Genomic DNA, 17,470 nt, shown 5'->3' on the forward strand with positions numbered 1-17,470 from the left:
GGCTACTGAAATAAACTTTTCTACGATCTTCCAATTTATTGAGATGCACATGGATTGCTTAACCTTGTTGTAAAAATGCTCGGATGTAGGAATTGTAGTAAATGCGCACAAATCTCTGAAAAATCTGTCACATTTGCTATGTTTATTCTGTAAAGGTGGTTTTCAAAATGTTTACACCAAAAGTACCACCTTTAAAAAATGTTGTAGGTCTCCAAGTACCAGGAGAATGACCAACAAGAGATTACCGTAGTGTTAGGCAAAAACGAGGCAGAGATTTTATTTTTAGTTTGTTTCATATTTATTCACTGCACCATTATGCACAGTTTGAATGTTAACACTAAGCTTAAATACAATAAAATAAAAACTACTCAAATAATGATTCAATTAAAATGTATATGTTAAATACAAATTGTACCTAAATGTTTAAAAACAAACATTTCTTAATGATTAAATGCAAATGTAGGCAATACAACTGAACTGTACTTGAAGACAATGTCATTTTAATGTTTCCCCCCCCCCCCTAAATAGGTTAAATATGTTTGAAGGTAAGTACTGAAAACATGCAAAAATTGAATTGCTGAGATATTTACACTCTTTCACCCTGTCAGTTGTCTGGATTTTTTGGGGGGCGGGGCTAAAACGAGACCAGATAAAGCAAATAATGTTTCATTGCATGTGTTTTTTTTTTTTTCACTTAAAAATTGAAATGGTGGCAAGTGTGTGTGGACTCCATTGAACACGAGTTTGAATGTGATTGGTTACTTCTGAACAAAGCCACATGCAAGTTATAAGAGAAGCAGATTGAAGTTATTTTATTGAAGCTTTATTTAACCAGGTAAAAGACTAGTAAAAACAGAACATCTCTTTTTGGAATGGTGACCTGGCAAAGAAGGCAGCAAGTTAAATGTCAAGTCCAAGTCAATCTCATTGAAGCTTATTTCAGTTGTTTGTTTTCACCTACCCTCTCAAAAAGATACAAAAATAAATCAGTTGAGTTGGACAAATTCTACAGTAGGTCACATTAATGGTGGAGAAAAATATTTATTTTTGGTTTTAATTCTTTTACGAAAGAAAACAAAACCCTGGCATGTGAACAGGAGTGTGTAGGCGTGTTCCTGTTTTTGTAATCTGCCTGGTGAGCCTACAGTATTGTGCTGTTTAACAAGTAGAAACAATTTGCTGGAGCTGAATTTGCCTTAGTTCGTTATTTTAAAAATATTTTATTTTATAAAGGTTTTATTATGTTTTAGATTAAGTGATTTTTGTTTAGCAATATCTGAATTTGCACATTCATATTCTATTTAGTTTTATTTTATTTGCAGTTCATGCTTTGCTTTAAAACATAAATCAGAAGTTACTCACGACTTACTTTGGTAGTTTTTTTTTTTAACAAAGTACTTTCTTACTCTTCTTCTTTTCCTTTTGGGCTCGTTCCGTCAGGGGTCGCCACAGCGTGTCATCCTTTTCCATGTAAGCCTATCTCCTGCATCCTCCTCTCTAACACCAACTGCCCTCATGCCTTCCTTCACGATATCAGAATCAGAATCATCTTTATTTGCCAAGTATGTCCAAAAAAAAACACACAAGGAATTTGTCTCCGGTAGTTGGAGCCGCTCTAGTATGCCAACAGACAGTCAATTGACAGAGAAGACTCTTGAGACATAAAGACATTGAGAAAAACAGTCACTGAGCAATAAAGGGTTGCTAGTTATCTGGTAATGCCAGTACAATGTTTTTATTATTTTTTAGATGCAGAGTCCTCTAGCACTTAGAGCAGTTTGAATGACTAATATAGCAAGAGTCCGGTGTAATGACCATTGTGCAAAGGGCGCCGAGACTTCAAGGAGTGTATGCAGTTTAAAGTGACGAGTAGCGCCATAATCTGGGACAATGTTGATTGTGCAGATGTTGCAGTGGGGCAGATGCTACTCTGGCATGAGTGGCCAGTATTGGTCAACAACAGATATGCAAATAGTGCAGCGTGGCGAGACTCCTACAGTGAGTGCACGAGTAATGTATAATTGGCCGGACAGAAATGTGACAACAAACTGAAGACAAAAAAATTGGCAGCATGTTGCAATTGAATTTTAGGTTGGCTGTTTAAGAAGTTGATTGCAAGAGGGGAGAAGCTGTTGGAATGTCTGCTAGTTCTTGTTTGCATTGATCAGTAGTAGAGTCTGTTTGTCAATACAGTACACAAACACAGGAAGTATTATGTTTACAGCATTAACCACAAAAAAATATGCACACACTGTAACAGTGTATGCAAAAAATGTCACTGTGTTGTCACAAAATCAGCTTAGCCCATCATTTTCAGTAAAAAAAAAAAAGATTGCAGAGAATTGAGAAAGCAATTACTTTCTCTGAAGCAGAGTTCAAAGGCCCCATGGTTAAAGCAGTCAGTTACAAGCACTATACAGTTCTAGAATGTCTAAAATAAGGTACTATTAAAAATACACCACACACTCACTGCTGGTGCACCTCTCACAGTAAGTGGCACACTTCCCAACCCATCCAGAAAACTCCAGTGCACGTGTCTTCTTAAAACTGAGATTTTCATGTTCAAAATCCAATTGTAGTGTCTGCTTGTTGATGTACTGATATCGGCATGAGCCAAAGGGTTGATTTTTATAAAGTGATTTACAGGGGAAATCAGCATATCTATCTGTATGTATGTATGCATATATATAAGGATATAGGCTAAAAATATCAAAATATTGGTTTTGGGCCATATCATGCAGCCTTACTTTACCATCATTTCATTGTGTGGGTCATTAACTTTACCTCTCTACAGTCAACATGCACCTGCCACCATTTAAAGTGCTGCTTATTAACCTGAAAGAAAGTTCAAGATGTTTCAGTAGGCTTTTCCTGACATTTAGTACAAGCCACACAAACCTGGCTTTTGAACACAGGTGTGTAGACTTCTTATATACGCCGTATACTACATATTGTGAAGTGCAGAATTAAACAGCGATCATAGTTTGAGTTGAATGGGTAAGTTTTAGCTAGATAAAAGTATTGTCATAAATGATCAATTTCACCATGCATATTTGCACTTTTCTTGAAAGTGTCATTCTTTACTACAATGAAAATGCCAATGTAAAAACATTTTATTTTACAAAAAAAAAAAAAAGTTAACATATAGGGTGCAAAATAAAAACATTCCAAATTCGAAATAGATAAGCTAAGGCCAATACTGTGAGCACAAACAAATTCAAGATCACAAAAACACATAAAAGTCAACATTAAAATAGTCATCTTCGGCTGCTTGAGCTTGCCTGACTGTCTTGAGTGTTGTGGGCTTCTCTGTATTGACTTGTCCAACTCTGAGGATCCAGATCATGAAGCTGACAACAAATGCAAACGCATCAGTGGCATGACCGATACGCACTCAGCAGAACACGTGATATATTTTTGCAGTTTTGAATCAATCATCTTCAAAGTTAACACATTTCACGATTAAAGGGGACATTATGGACAATTGCATTGTCACTTGCTAACTAAGTGAAGATACTGTAAACGGTTGTATTTTACCATTTAATATTAACACCGCAGGCATGTTGTAGCGTGGATTGTATGACAATTATCAGGGACGGACATACCTTAAGGCAAACGCAGGCAATTGTCACGAGATTTCCAAATGTGTTAGGACAACTAATACCTGGATCAAACTACAGGATTTTAGCCCCGTTATTGGCCAGATTTGTTACCGCGGGCAATTTTCTGGATCAGGCCCCGACATATTTTGTCAGGAACGACAAATCTCCTTGTCGAGTGACATAATCCATCTCCGTTGATTTGACCCTATGACGCCAAAATTAAAAGTCTAGCATGTTTGATTTCTTGGGAAATCTTCCATGTAGCGTGACAGTGCCTTGACGTCAAACAGTAAGATAGCGACTGGCGCATCGCCTCCCTTGCGGTTGTCAAAATTTATTCACAAGCACAGATCAACGTTTACTGAAACGAAAAAAAACAAGCACTACCTAATGGTTAAGGAATCAATCTAAAAGGCAACACCTGAGCAACTTTAAAACACCCATCAGTCACATGTTTCAACACATTTGCTCACTTGAAAAGTGGGTTGGGTTTAAACAAAAGGTGCTCTGTCCCGAGTTGTTTAACACATCTAGATGTAAATTCTGAACTTTTGTCTCATATTCATCTTTTGATCTGAAACCCAAATGTCTTCAGTATACAACAAAAACAAAGGAATTGCCCTTGCCCTTCCTATACTTTCGGAGAGGAATGCATGTATGCCAAAATACCTGCTACAGTGTGTGCAAACCTGGTCAAGAACTACAGGAAACATTTGACCTCAGTATTTTCAAACAGAGGTTTCATTATAAAGTATTGAGTTAAACGTTTTGATTGTCGGAATATTTAGTTACGCAAGAATATACAAATTGTTTAAAAATCATACAATGTGATTTCCTGGATTCGTTTCCACATTGTGTCTTTCACAGTCAAAGGGTACCTGTGATGAAAATTACAGACCTCTCATATTTCTAAGCAGGACAACTTGCACAATCAGTGTCTGTCCAAATCCCCCCCCCCCCCCCCCCCCCCCCCTCCAAAGTAGGTCATTAACTCGTAAGTGACTAATGACAACCACCGCTTAGCTACCCCCAGGTCTGATACTTACTTCTGCCACAAATTGAAGGATTTTAGCCTTGGAGACTTCCACATTAGCACGCAGACCCCAGAGAAAGTTGTGTTCAAGTGGGTCAGTGTGGGAGATGGGTACATACTCAAGGTACCTGAGGGTCACACACACACACACAATGCATGAGCTAACTACAGAGCTCATGTAACTCTAAATGTCTGTTTTTAATGAGATGCCAACCCCCTGCTCTACCTTGGCGACCAGATTAAAAAATAAATTAAAAAAAAACTTTTTTTTTTTAAAAAACAAGTGTGTGGAGTGCGTGCATGTACAGACACATGGTGACTTCATATTTGCACATGCATGTTCCTCCATGTTGCTGTGTGGTGTGGTATAAACCAGAATCTATGGTCTTCCAGAAACTGGCTCTGAACACACCAGCGCTATACCTCGTTGATGAACATTTAAAAATAAAAAATATATATATATTTTTTGAACTTATTTCAAACAGGCAGGAAAAATTTTTAATAAAGCCCAATGGATTCTTTATTACAAAAATGATACTCAAAATACAAATAATTTCATTGTCAAAGTCAATACTCTGTGGGTAAAATGTTTGTAAAAATCTGCTTTCAAACAATTTAGAAACATGGTAACTTCATAACGTAGCAGCTGCACAACAACCATGTTGATAAAAACTTAATTGCACATAATGTAAAAAAATTACCAATCATTAAAAATTAATGTCAATTTATTGTGCATTCCTTAAGTCATTACAACCTGCTGTTTTATTGATTCCACTATTACATGGTAAATGGACTGCACCTATATAGCATTTTATCCACACCATCACAGTGCCAAAAGCGCTTTACAAAGCCTCACATTCACCCACCAATGGGCGGCTGCTGGCATTCAACGCGCTACCAGACCGAATGGGAGCAATTCAGGGTTCATCATGCAGACAGTCAGAGGCAGGATGCAGGTGGCGACCCTTCCGTCATTGAACGACCCGCTCCACCTCTCACAGCCTCTCACAACCCACAGCTATTAACAGCTTTTACACTTGCGTAAAATTCTAAATTTTGGTTTTTCAAGCATACGTCAAGCTATATCATGACATATTTACAATTCAAACCTAACATCTATTTATAAATGTATGCCTGGATAATTGCGACAAGTCAACTGATCATGTGGTCCGGAACTGCGAGTCATCTAATTAAGCCATTGTCAAGTTGCTAAAACTTTGATTTAAACAACATGTCTGAAGAGAAACCATTTCATTGGAAAACGTACATGCTCATCAGTTTAATAGTGAGACTATTCATTTTCTATTCAAATTTTTCATGCATTCCCCCGTTGTCCATTCCAGGAGCTCATGAAAAAAAAAAATACCCTTTTAATTGCATGCCGCTGCGCCGGAAACAAATTTGGTCATTTTAATATTTTTTCACAAATCAATACTAATACAGTCCCCAAGTGGGCATTATTTTTACAAATTATTGACCATTATAAAGTGTTGAGGCGGCACGGTGGGCGACTGGTTAGAGCATCAGCCTCACAGTTCTGAGGACCGGGGTTCAATCCCTGGCCCCGCCTGTGTGGAGTTTGCATGTTCTCCCCGTGCCTGCGTGGGTTTTCTCCGGGCAGTCCGGTTTCCTCCCACATCCCAAAAACATGCATTAATTGTAGACTCTAAATTGCCCGTGACTGTGAGTGCGAATGGTTTGTTTGTTTGTGCCCTGCGATTGGCTGGCAACCAGTTCGGGGTGTACCCCGCCTCCTGCCCGATGATAGCTGGGATGGGCTCCAGCACGCCCGCGACCCTAGTGAGGAGAAGCGGCTCAGAAAATGGATGGATGGATAAAGTGTTGAAAATGGCTTGTTGTTGACGATGCAATGTTAATGCATGTGCGTGCCTTTTTTGTGTTGTTCTGTATAAACGGCACCAACATGGAAGTTATTGTGGAACCAAAGTGGATTAAAATTTGTGGTGCCATTGCAAGCACAATTGTTACCTTTGACGCACAAACTCATCTGTGACCATCTTCTTGACGTCGCCAAATTCCTCATGTCTCTTTCTGAGAGTATAGTTCGTGTCATTACCAAGAGGAAGTCCAGCATCAATGAGAAAATAGACAATGAACATCTTACGCAGGGTCAACGCAGAGTCTCCCGAGCACGCTCCAAATCAGGCCTGTGGGTGCAGACAAGACTGACAATCAAGTTCCTAAGAGACACAGCGCAGACAGCGTAGCGGCTCACCTTCTTTGGCCACACCCCGTTTCATGAAGATGACACTCAAGATGACAAAGAGGAGTCCCATCTTTGGGTCGGGCGAGCTGCCGTGACAGTGTCAGCTAGATGAGACACTTTGAAGACTTTCAGAACGAAAAGGCATACATGGAAGACTTACCTAAAGGACGGGCCTCCAGCAATTGCCTCAAGTTTATTGATGAGGATGTACAATTGATTCTTCGTGTCTATATTAACCAATTTAAGGCCAAAAATCTGAACAGAAGAGAAAATATAAAGTGCGTTGGCAATCAAGACTAACTCCTGCTACAGCTCGATAGCGATATTTTTCCGATGATCATACAGTATCATGTCCGTCCACCCATTTCTATACCACCCATCCTCATCGGGGTCGTGGGTGAGCTGGACATGATCCCAGCTGACTGTGGGTGAGAGGCGGAGTAAACCATGGATTGGACCCCGATTTCAAGGGATGCACTCATACAAAACAAGCAATGATATTGTGCCGATACTGTACATCCACCTGTACTCGTACAGGTAAAAATACTCTGCTATAACAACAAAGATACGACTTCAACGACCTGACATATACCTTCCATGCAGGTGGAGTTGGAGCCCTCTCCGCTGTGTGGCGATACTTAAGGGTGAAAACAGATAACACTAAAGCAGACTGCAAATTATACTGTGCAAAATGGATGATGAACTCTGCTCAGGTGGCGACCCCCTTGTGCGTTTCAGTGGCCAGCTGCCTAGCAAGCATCGAGTTTCTTGAGCCCTGTCTCCTGCTGCTCCGCTCTGGCTGGGTCAATTAATCTGGAGGAGGCCAGCCGATGCCAGACTTGGCCGCCGCCATGCCCACCCACACGCTCGGCCGCCCGCTGCCACGCTCGCCCGCGGCAACGCTCCTCATGTACATTCTTCAGGTGCTCGATGAAATTTGTGTTGAAGCATTTAGATGACGTTCCCCACGACGTACTTCAGTTGTGCACAGACCGCAAATAACTTACGTCTTGTTTGTCTGAGACAACGCAAAATAGTCCCGCACCGACGACGTGGTTTTTTTTCATCGATAAGATTGAAAAAACTTTATTGGCCGTCAGATAGTTACAGTACTGTGCAACAAGACACATGACAATGCTAAAAATAAACTAGCTTTTGGATTCAAACGCGACGAAGACACAATGAAAAGCGTGGTATAAGTTTGATTGATTGAACGATACTTAATAAATTGTCACTATTTACAGATGAACTACTTTTGTCGTATATGTAATAAGAACACTTGGATATCATGATGTTCATGGTAAGAGTACACTTTATGCACTCATGGGTCACAAAAATATTGTTTCCATTTAATAAGAGTAAAAGGAGATGGAAATCTAGCGTTGCAGGGAAAGGGAGAGCGTACCTCCTGATTTTTTAAAATTGATTTAATAAAATACAGTTCGGGGTGTACCCCGCCTCCTGCCCAAAGATAGCTGGGATAGGCTCCAGCAGCCCGCGACCCTAGTGAGGATAAGCGGTAAAGAAAATGGATGGATGAAATATGGGTTAAGATAAACGATTTCACATCAACAACCTGCAATGCGCAGCACGGTGGATGACTGGTTAGCACATCTAGCCCAGCCATCCATTTTCCATACCGCTTATCCTCACCGAGGTCGCGGGGGTGCTGGAGGCTATCCCAGTTGACTCTGGGCGAGAGGCGGGGTACACCCTGAACTGGTTGCCAGCCAATCGCAGGCCACATGCAAACTCCACACTGGCGAGGCCGGATTTGAACCCGGGTCCTCCGAACTGTGAGGCAGATGTGCTAACCAGTGGGCGCCCGTGCCGCCGCACTGTGGTATTTTTTCATCATAAATGTTGATGGTTGTAATTTGTAAAAACACATTTAATGACAAGCTAAGTAATCTCCCCTTTTCCCTTGCCCAAGCATGGTACAACCGTTGTCACCTTCACTATAAAAAGCTTTTGTTTAGCCCATTTTGCCAGTTGACCATGGAACATCCCACCACCTGTGAGGCCAAGAAAGCCCGTCTGGTAACCCACTTCATATTAATAGTACCTTTGCTTTGTTTACATGGTGACAATGCTGAACACGCTAAGAAAATCCTTTTCGCATGACTAACCGATTACATGTCTTTAGCTTAGCACAGCCTGTGGCCTAATGCATGTCTTACTTAGCATATGCTTTAGCCTTGGCAAGCCCATGACATTTGATTCGAAGTATGAAGAAAAAATAAATACATCGCAGCCAAGTATTTTATGACAACACAACGCAAAAGATTGGTAATTCAGCCATCAGTAGTGCATTTTGCCTCACTTACATATAGCGTGTTTGCCAGAGCAGCTCACAGAGACAAACCTGTTCAAAGGTGTGCGCCACTCTCTTCATGATCTCAGGGTAGACATTTCGGTATTCTTTGATCACGTGTTTCACCAGGTCTGAAAGCGAAACAAATCGGCCTCATCACAGTGTGACCATTGCATCAAAAAACACTTGGGAAGAATTGATTGTTACTGTTCCTTATAGTCGATTTAGTCAAATGCCTATGGCGATGGTACTGTATGTTCACTTCTTAAAGGGGAACTAAAACCGAGATGTCAAAACTCCCTGTTATATATTAAATGTGTATATCCTCTGTCTGATATTACAACAATATATATATTTTTTTAAATAAAGGCAGTAGTCCCCAAACTTTTTAGCGCCACTGACTGTTTTCATGTGAAGACATTTTGGTTATTTACACCATAGAGATAACAATATTATATAAACTTGGATTATAAAACGGATGTTATATTAGTTCACCACACACAAAGTGAGATATTGCAAGCCTTTATTTGTTTAAATTTTGATGATTATGGCCAAAGGACAAAAACAAAAAAAAAGAAAAAAAACAGTATTTCATAATTCAATTAGAATATCATGACAATATTGTAGGCTCCCTGTGTCACTTTTCAGCTAATTAACGCTAAAAACCTGCAGATGTTTTCCCCAGCCTTTAAATGGTCTCAGTTTGGCTTAGTAGGCTTCAGAATCATGGGGAAGACTGCTGATTTGACAGTTGTGCAGAAAACCATCATTGACACCCTGAATAAGGAGAAAAGGTCTCAAAAAGAAATTGCAAAAGAGCTGGATGCTCACAGAGCCCTGTATCAAAGTACATTAACGGAGTTAAGAGGAAGGGGGAAATGTGGCCGGAAAAGGTGCACAAGTGACAGGGATGGCCGCTGCCTTGAGATGATTGTCAAGCTAGGATTGTCGATTCAGAAATCTGGGGGAGCTTCATAAGGAGTGGACTGAGGCTGGTGTCAGTGCATCAAGAACTACCACATACAGACGTCTGCATGACATGGGGTACAGCTGTACAATTCCATGTGGCAAGCCATTCTTGAATCAAAAACAATGTCAGAAGCGTCTGTGCTGGGCTAAGGAGAAAGGTACTGGTTTGTTGTCCAGTGGTCTCAAGTCCTCTTTTCAGATGAATGTAATTTTTTTTTTCATTTGGATATCAAGGTCCCAGAATCTGGAGGAAAACTGGAGAAGCAGAAAAGTCAAGCTGCTTAAAGTCCAGTGTGAAGTTTCCACAGTCAGTTATGGTTTGGGGAGGCATGTAATTTGCTGGTGTGGGTCCATTCTCTTTTATCAAGTACACAGTCAACGCACCTGTCTACCAGGAAATATTCGAGCGCTTCATGCTTCCCGCTATCGACGAGCTTTTTTGGAGACAATGATTTTGTTCTTCAGCAGGATTTGGCACCTGCCCACAAAGCCAAAACTACCAATACCTGCTTTAACAGCCATGGAATAACAGTACTTAATTGGCCAGCAAATTCGCTTGACTTGAACCCCATTGAAAATGTATGGGGTATTGTCAAGAGGACGCTGAGGGAACAGAAACCCCGAAATGCAGATGATCTGAAGGCCAATATCAATAACCTCAGGGCATATTACTTAAATACACTTTTCAGAAGGCCTACATTTCTGTTTAAGATCCTTACTTGTTGGTGACATGAAACATTCTAATATTGTGAAATACTGGATTTGTGTATTTTGTCTTTCTGCTATAATCATGAAAATAAAAAAAAAATAAAAAAAAAAAGCTTTAAATCATTCACTTTGTGATTTGAAATAAATGGACTTTCCCTTGATATTCCAATTTTTGGGCACATACATGAATTGAGTGGCTTCACTGCCGCAGTGTGAGCGTTTACCTCCTCGCCGTATGGGTATCTTTTTCTGATCCTTCACCAGGATGTACTCCACCACTTCAGCCGTCTAGGGAAGAAAAAAATAAAAAATAAAAAAAAAAGCATAGCAATTCGTGTGAAATGGCAAATTCCCTTTAACGTTGACTATTTGTGTGCATGCTACCTTCTGGTCAATCTGGGCAGGCAAGAGCTTCTTGAGGCTTCTCTCGACCTGCGACGTGCTCGGCTGAGTTGCATCTTCATCCTCACCCACAGCACCTGGCGTGCCGCTCAGTCTCTGCGAGAGACAATGGGTAGCGTCAATTGGTTTCAAAGAGGAAAGACTCAATGAAACAGAAGTCCTTTAACTGTCTTACAAGTGATTGTTGTGTTTGGGTGTACCTTCACACTAAAAGAAATGTGTTGATGTCTACACCCTCCTCCTCTGCCCGTTTACGGTCTATGACCAGCCCTCGCGGGGTCATTATGAAGTCAAAATAAACCAAAGTAAGCGTGGTGGATTCCATTTTTAAAAGAGGTGCTTTCATTTTGACATGCTCTATGGATTCTGCCCCGACCAACTGGGACAAGATCTGGAGTGGACCACTACCCTGCAGTCGAAGCAAAGGAGGATTTTGTTCCGACCGACCTGGCCAGGTCCTGAATTCAGAACCACTTCACCGAAGGCATCAGTTTTTCCCTGCTAGATTGGGGGGCGTGGGGGGTCGATTGGGAGATGTCGTCCATCTTTCTCAACTGTGGGCCTGTGAAGCCCTTTGAGATACTTTTTTTATGATTCAGCGCTATACAAATAAACTTGACTTGAGTACGTGTATTATGCATTTAGCAGTCAGATAAAATGCGTTTTTATTTAGAATCGAAGGCGCTTGCATGTATGACGGGAAAGGACTTACTTTACTCAGCGAGGATCTCTGAGTGTTGGACAATCTTTTATTCTGCGACATGGCCCCACATTGGCGTAAAAAAAAAAGGCACTTGATGCGGGAAGACGTGGAGAAACGTTAAAACGTAACTTTCACGCGACTGGACTTGATGCTAAACTAACCCAGCTAACGTTAGCCAACATGCGCTAACCGTCCGTCTCAGCTAACGTAGTTTTAAAAAATATTTCCGCTGTTGTGAACATAGATTTGAAGACTATATACACCAGTGCACTGTAAGCAGCCCAGCTAACTGACGTGCCTACCTGGCGGCCATGTTGGGAAGGTCGAAGTTCCCATCAAAGGTAATGCATGGACATTGAAAATACACATATTTTTACGTGGTTTACTTTTTTTTGTCAATGCCAAAGCGTGTGCTACTCTGTATCAATACAGAATATTTGAAAAAAAAATTGTAACCTGCGAAAGTTTTTTTTTTTTTATACATTTACGTGTGTGTAGGTGTAAAACCGTTCTGTTTGCCTATACATTTGTTTGTACATACTGTATATCAAATAATATAGAATGTAATGTACTATAATTAATCACAAAATGTAATAAGTAAAGAGTATGATGTTCAGCATGGGAGGACTTTTAATTTTGGAATTCATGAGTAGTCATGTATAACGGGTGAGCATATACGCTCCTGACTTGTGCGCTCCTTATTTGTTTGTTTGTTTTTGCAACAATGTTTGTTTTTGCCCCCATTTGTTGCACTGGTGTTATTATTCTATTATTATTATTTTCTATGAAAGTGTTTTAATTGCACATTGAAATAAACAGACATAATTCAACTCAAGTTCCTCTCTTGTACAGCGCTGTGCGCAACCGTATGCTGCCAGCACAATGTGACGCCTTCCTTGTTCTTTGTTTTCTTGCTGTTCACGCACATGGAATGCGCTCACGATTTGCCCCTACTAGCTGAGCATCGCCATAGGCACACAGCTCATTTGTCCAATTTAGCACACCCTGTAATTGATCTGATTGAACATAACTTTCTCCTCTTTTCTCATCCCAGTCAGACATCTGTTTTGTTTCATGAGGCCATAAGCCTATTAAGCAGCAAGGCCTCATTGACTGTCAACCTTTCAAAATGCAAATTGGAAAAGGTTGTAACCCATTTAGGTAAACGACCAGTTGTTGCAAAACTGCATGGTCCCTTGGGGACCCTGGCTTCATTTTGTCCTGGACCCCCCTAGATTGGGCATAACTAACTATATAACTGCAACAAATGTCCTCATATTCTGATCACCAGAGCTGTTGCCTTTAAAAACCCAATATAAAATTGGACAATGTTTTGCAGTACATTATTTCTATTACAACATATCTTCTTTTACTTTTTCCAAAAGATCTGTCATCTTTTTTCTAGAGCATATTTTTGACAATGTATTGCATGCTCTTATTTCTTATCCACAATTACATTTTACTGATCGGATTATGCTCTTTGAAGTGTTTTGTTTTAAATCCAGTGTCCCCTGATTATACCCTTCCAGATGGTGCATGCAGACCCCTTTAGATGCACTTTTATCCTCCACGCAGGTGTTTGAATGCAAGACTGAATTTCAAAAGATCAACATGAAAAAAAGAATAAGGTATTTCTCTTGTAAATTGACTCTTTGTTAGACTAGCAGTTTTGATATTTCATTGTGTTTTTGCATAATCTGAAAAGTGGAATTATCATTTGCATGTACAACCCCACTTCCAATGAAGTTGGGACGTTGTGTTAAACATAAATAAAAACAGAATACAATGATTTGAAAATCATGTTCAACCTATATTTAATTGAATACACTACAAAGACAAGATATTTAATGTTCAAACTGATCAACTTTATTGTTTTTAGCAAATAATCAATAACTTATAATTTTATGGCTGCAACACATTCCAAAAAAGATGGGACAGGTGGCAAAAAAGACTGAGAAAGTTGAGGAATGCTCATCAAAAACCTGTTTGGAACATCCCACAGGGACAATTGGGAACAGGTGGGTGCCATGATTGGGTATAAAAGGAGCTTCCCTGAATTGCTCAGTCATTCACAAGCAAAGATGGGGCAAGGTTCACCTCTTTCTGAACAAGTGCGTGAGAAAATAGTTTAAGGACAATGTTGCTCAAAGTACAATTGCAAGGAATTTAGGGATTTCATCATCTACGGTCCATAATATCATCAAAAGGTTCAGAGAATCTGGAGAAATCACTGCATGTAAGCGGCAAAGCCGAAAACCAACATTGGATGCCCGTGACCTTCGATCCCTCAGGCGGCACTGCATCGAAAACCGACATCAATCTGTAAAGAATATCACCACATGGCCTCAGGAACACTTCAGAAAACCAATGTCAGTAAATACAGTTCGGCGCGACATCCGTAAGTGCAACTTGAAACTCTACTATGCAAACTAACTTGGGCGTGGGTAACTTACACATCTGTGGAGGCACCATTAATGCTGAAAGCTACATACAGGTTTTGGAGAAACATATGCTGCCATCCAAGCAACGTCTTTTTCATGGACGCCCCTGCTTATTTCAGCAAGACAGTGCCAAACCACATTCTGCACGTGTTACAACAACGTGGCTTCGTAGTAAAAGAGTGCGGGTAGTAGACTGGCCTGCCTGCAGTCCAGACCTGTCTCCCATTGAAAATGTGTGGCGCATTATGAAGCGTAAAATACGACAACGGAGACCCCGGACTGTTGAACAGCTGAAGCTGTACATCAAGCAAGAATGGGAAAGAATTCCACCTACAAAGCTTCAACAATCAGTTTGAACATTAAATATCTTGTCTTTGTAGTGTATTCAATTAAATATAGGTTGAACATGATTTGCAAATCATTGTATTCTCTTTTTATTTCTGTTTAACACAACGTCCCAACTTCATTGGAATTGGGGTTGTTCAACAGTCCTTTGTCCCATTGTAAAAGAGTTGGTTTCAAGTTGTGCCAGTGGGTTGTGCATTTGAAATTTGGCTCCTGATGGCACACAAGTGTTCAGGTTCCACGGGTATGATTGATTGCTTTTCTTGCACCAGGTAGTTCAGTTTTCTCCTCTCTCCTTTCAAAATAAGATTTCACATCTTTTTTGGAAAATGTTCAACACCTGAAGCTCCAATGAGTATTTTTTTTCAATAGTTTTTTTTTTAAACGTAGCGACTCCACTTCATTTGCATTGCATGTTGCTTTTTCCATTTCTGTGTCCGCCATGAGGGCGGCTCTCTTGGCTTCAGCTTTCAGTCATAAAGGGGTCAAAAAGCGGTGGTAGATTAAAAATAAAAGACTAGTAATACTCCTCTGGGGTTTTCCATATATTTAGAGCATATTCCATTGAACTAAAATTGCCTTGGCTGGGGGAAAAGAACATTACTAAGCCAAAGCAGACACGAGAGGGCAGCAGAAGTATATACAAAGATGGCATGGGCTCTAACGTCTGCTTTTCTGGGTAGTTTGTAAGATTGTCTAATTGTCTCCACAACCTCTCCAGGAATATTAACTCAAAATGTAAAAAAAATATGGTGGCTGCTTGTTGTGACATATACAGCATTACGGTATTTTTCTTCTTTTTTCATCTCCACTCTCTGTTAAAGGTTGAGTGACACATGCTCCATTTTTTTTCATTTTGTCCTGAGTGTCAGAAAGAATAACACCCTTTTCAAAGCTGCCATTTTGTAATATACTGTGACAGCTCCATCTTTTCAGCCTGTTGCCTCTGACGTGTCATCAGCGGCGTCCTCCTGACAACAGTTGCTCGAACACCAGTTTGTTGGGGGTGCCTTCACAGATAATGGAAGGTAAATTTGGCTTTTTCCACTGTGACTGTGGCAGACTGGATGGAGATGAATGTCGACTGTTTTTTTTTAAACTGATAGATGGGCCAGGCCATTTGAAATGATGTAAAAAAAAATATATATAAATGTAAATGCAGAATTGGTTGTTGGACATAGAGCATTTCTTTTTGCTAACTTTTATTTTCATTTTATTTAGAACCAAACTTTGACAAACTACTATGTTTGTTTCTCTGGTACAGCAAAAATGTTCATTGGTCAATGTGACCCGCTGCATGTTTAATAGAGTTATTTATTTCAATTTGAATTGTTTCTGACTATTGCAAAAAGTTATATTTGCACACAAGAATGTATAAAGATGTCGAGTATAAATAGTTCTGCCCCCTTTGTGTCATGTTGAGTCATTATATTTACAAACCCCAATTCCAAAGAAGTTGGTACGTTGTGTAAAATGTAAATAAAACAATACAATGATTTGCAAATCCTTTTCAACCTATATGCAATCGAATACACTAAAAATATAATATGTTTAATGTTCAAACTGATGTTGCAAATATTCTCTCATTTGAACCCGGCTGTACAAATGAAGTGTGGTGGGAGTGGCTATATAAATTATAAACGGTGAGGGGCTAGCCAAGAAATTCACAAAGTCATAAGTTATTTGTCGCAATGAGTGAGTGGCCCCACACTCAGCGAATAAGTCCCAGGGGTGTGTGTCTGTGGACACGTGCAAGTGAATTCACACCGTTTCGCATGCATAATGACCGTCACAAGTGTCCTGTAATTGCTGTGCCAGCGCCGCGGGGGCTGAGGACCCCACTCACTCAATCGAGAGGTGGGGTCGGGCCCAGGAGCCCACCCGAGAGCGGCCCTGTGGACGAGACACCACCACACCGAGGGATCCAGGGCGGTCCGCCGGCCCCACCGAGGCGCCCCAAGGCCGCAGGGACCCAATGACAACACCACACACGCACACACAAGTACACGCGTTTTTGACAAATTGCCTAAAACCGTTTTACTAAAGTATTTAGATGATATTTGTGGGATCTGGGCTGGATCTAGGAAGGTATTGGATGATATTGAGATCCTAGATGCGCATGACCACTCCATCAATTAAAATGCATGCTCAAACGGTTGACTTTTTGGACACCACTTCCTCACTACTAACAGGATTGCATCTGCAACTAGAGTAATTTAGCACATACAATGTAATGTATCAAACATGAGACAAATTGCGGTGGCTGATTTTGTGTCTTTATCGGAAAGGCAGTCGCAAACCAGTGCACAAAGCGGTGCGAGCATAGCACAGGCAAAATGAGAGGTGGCTAGGAAAACATTTCTACTTGTGTAAACATTTTTGAAATTACAACAAAAAATATTGTAAAATACCATCTATTCAGCAATGCATTTTTGGCGCTTCTGAATACTCTAAGGCACAGGTGTCAAACTGGTGGCCCGGGGGCCAGATCCGGCCCGCCACATCATTTTATGTGACCCGCGAAAGCAAATCAAAATTGCTCATTGTGTTCTGGTGTAATACCATTGAGATATTTGCAAGCATTTTTTTTTATTACCGATCCCCCTTTGAAAAGAAATGTAATAGTTGAAAAACATGTTTTTACAGGCTTCTGATTTCAAAACTGGCTATTCATCAATGTGTTGTGTATACTGTATGTAATTACAATATAAGAGGTCATAACTGCG

At 40.4% G+C, this 17,470-nt stretch overlaps 1 protein-coding gene, 1 long non-coding RNA gene and 1 other non-coding gene across 4 annotated transcripts; 1 reads left to right on the plus strand and 2 right to left on the minus strand.

The window, feature by feature from the left end:
• Positions 1 to 3,095: 3,095 nt before the first annotated feature.
• On the minus strand, positions 3,096 to 12,186 carry ndnl2 (necdin-like 2). Its single transcript, XM_061772320.1, has 10 exons — positions 11,968 to 12,186; positions 11,238 to 11,351; positions 11,078 to 11,141; positions 9,228 to 9,307; positions 7,023 to 7,117; positions 6,872 to 6,948; positions 6,761 to 6,803; positions 6,625 to 6,687; positions 4,649 to 4,763; positions 3,096 to 3,350 (listed from the first exon to the last, which is right to left on the minus strand). The coding sequence occupies exons 1-10, from the start codon at positions 12,016 to 12,018 to the stop codon at positions 3,258 to 3,260; spliced, it is 795 nt and encodes a 264-aa protein (XP_061628304.1). The 5' UTR covers positions 12,019 to 12,186; the 3' UTR covers positions 3,096 to 3,257.
• On the minus strand, positions 4,919 to 5,050 carry LOC133477540 (small nucleolar RNA SNORA11). Its single transcript, XR_009788395.1, has one exon. It is a non-coding gene; the product is annotated as a small nucleolar RNA SNORA11 (small nucleolar RNA).
• LOC133477507 (uncharacterized) lies at positions 11,359 to 16,182 on the plus strand. 2 transcript variants are annotated; one of them, XR_009788383.1, is made up of 4 exons: positions 11,359 to 11,710; positions 12,203 to 12,299; positions 13,488 to 13,586; positions 15,667 to 16,182. It is a non-coding gene; the product is annotated as an uncharacterized LOC133477507 (long non-coding RNA). The 2 variants fall into 2 exon arrangements; XR_009788384.1 differs by having other exon boundaries at positions 15,681 to 16,182.
• Positions 16,183 to 17,470: the final 1,288 nt, after the last annotated feature.

Source organism: Phyllopteryx taeniolatus, chromosome 4 (assembly GCF_024500385.1).
Source record: "Phyllopteryx taeniolatus isolate TA_2022b chromosome 4, UOR_Ptae_1.2, whole genome shotgun sequence".
Lineage (NCBI taxonomy): Eukaryota > Metazoa > Chordata > Actinopteri > Syngnathiformes > Syngnathidae > Phyllopteryx > Phyllopteryx taeniolatus.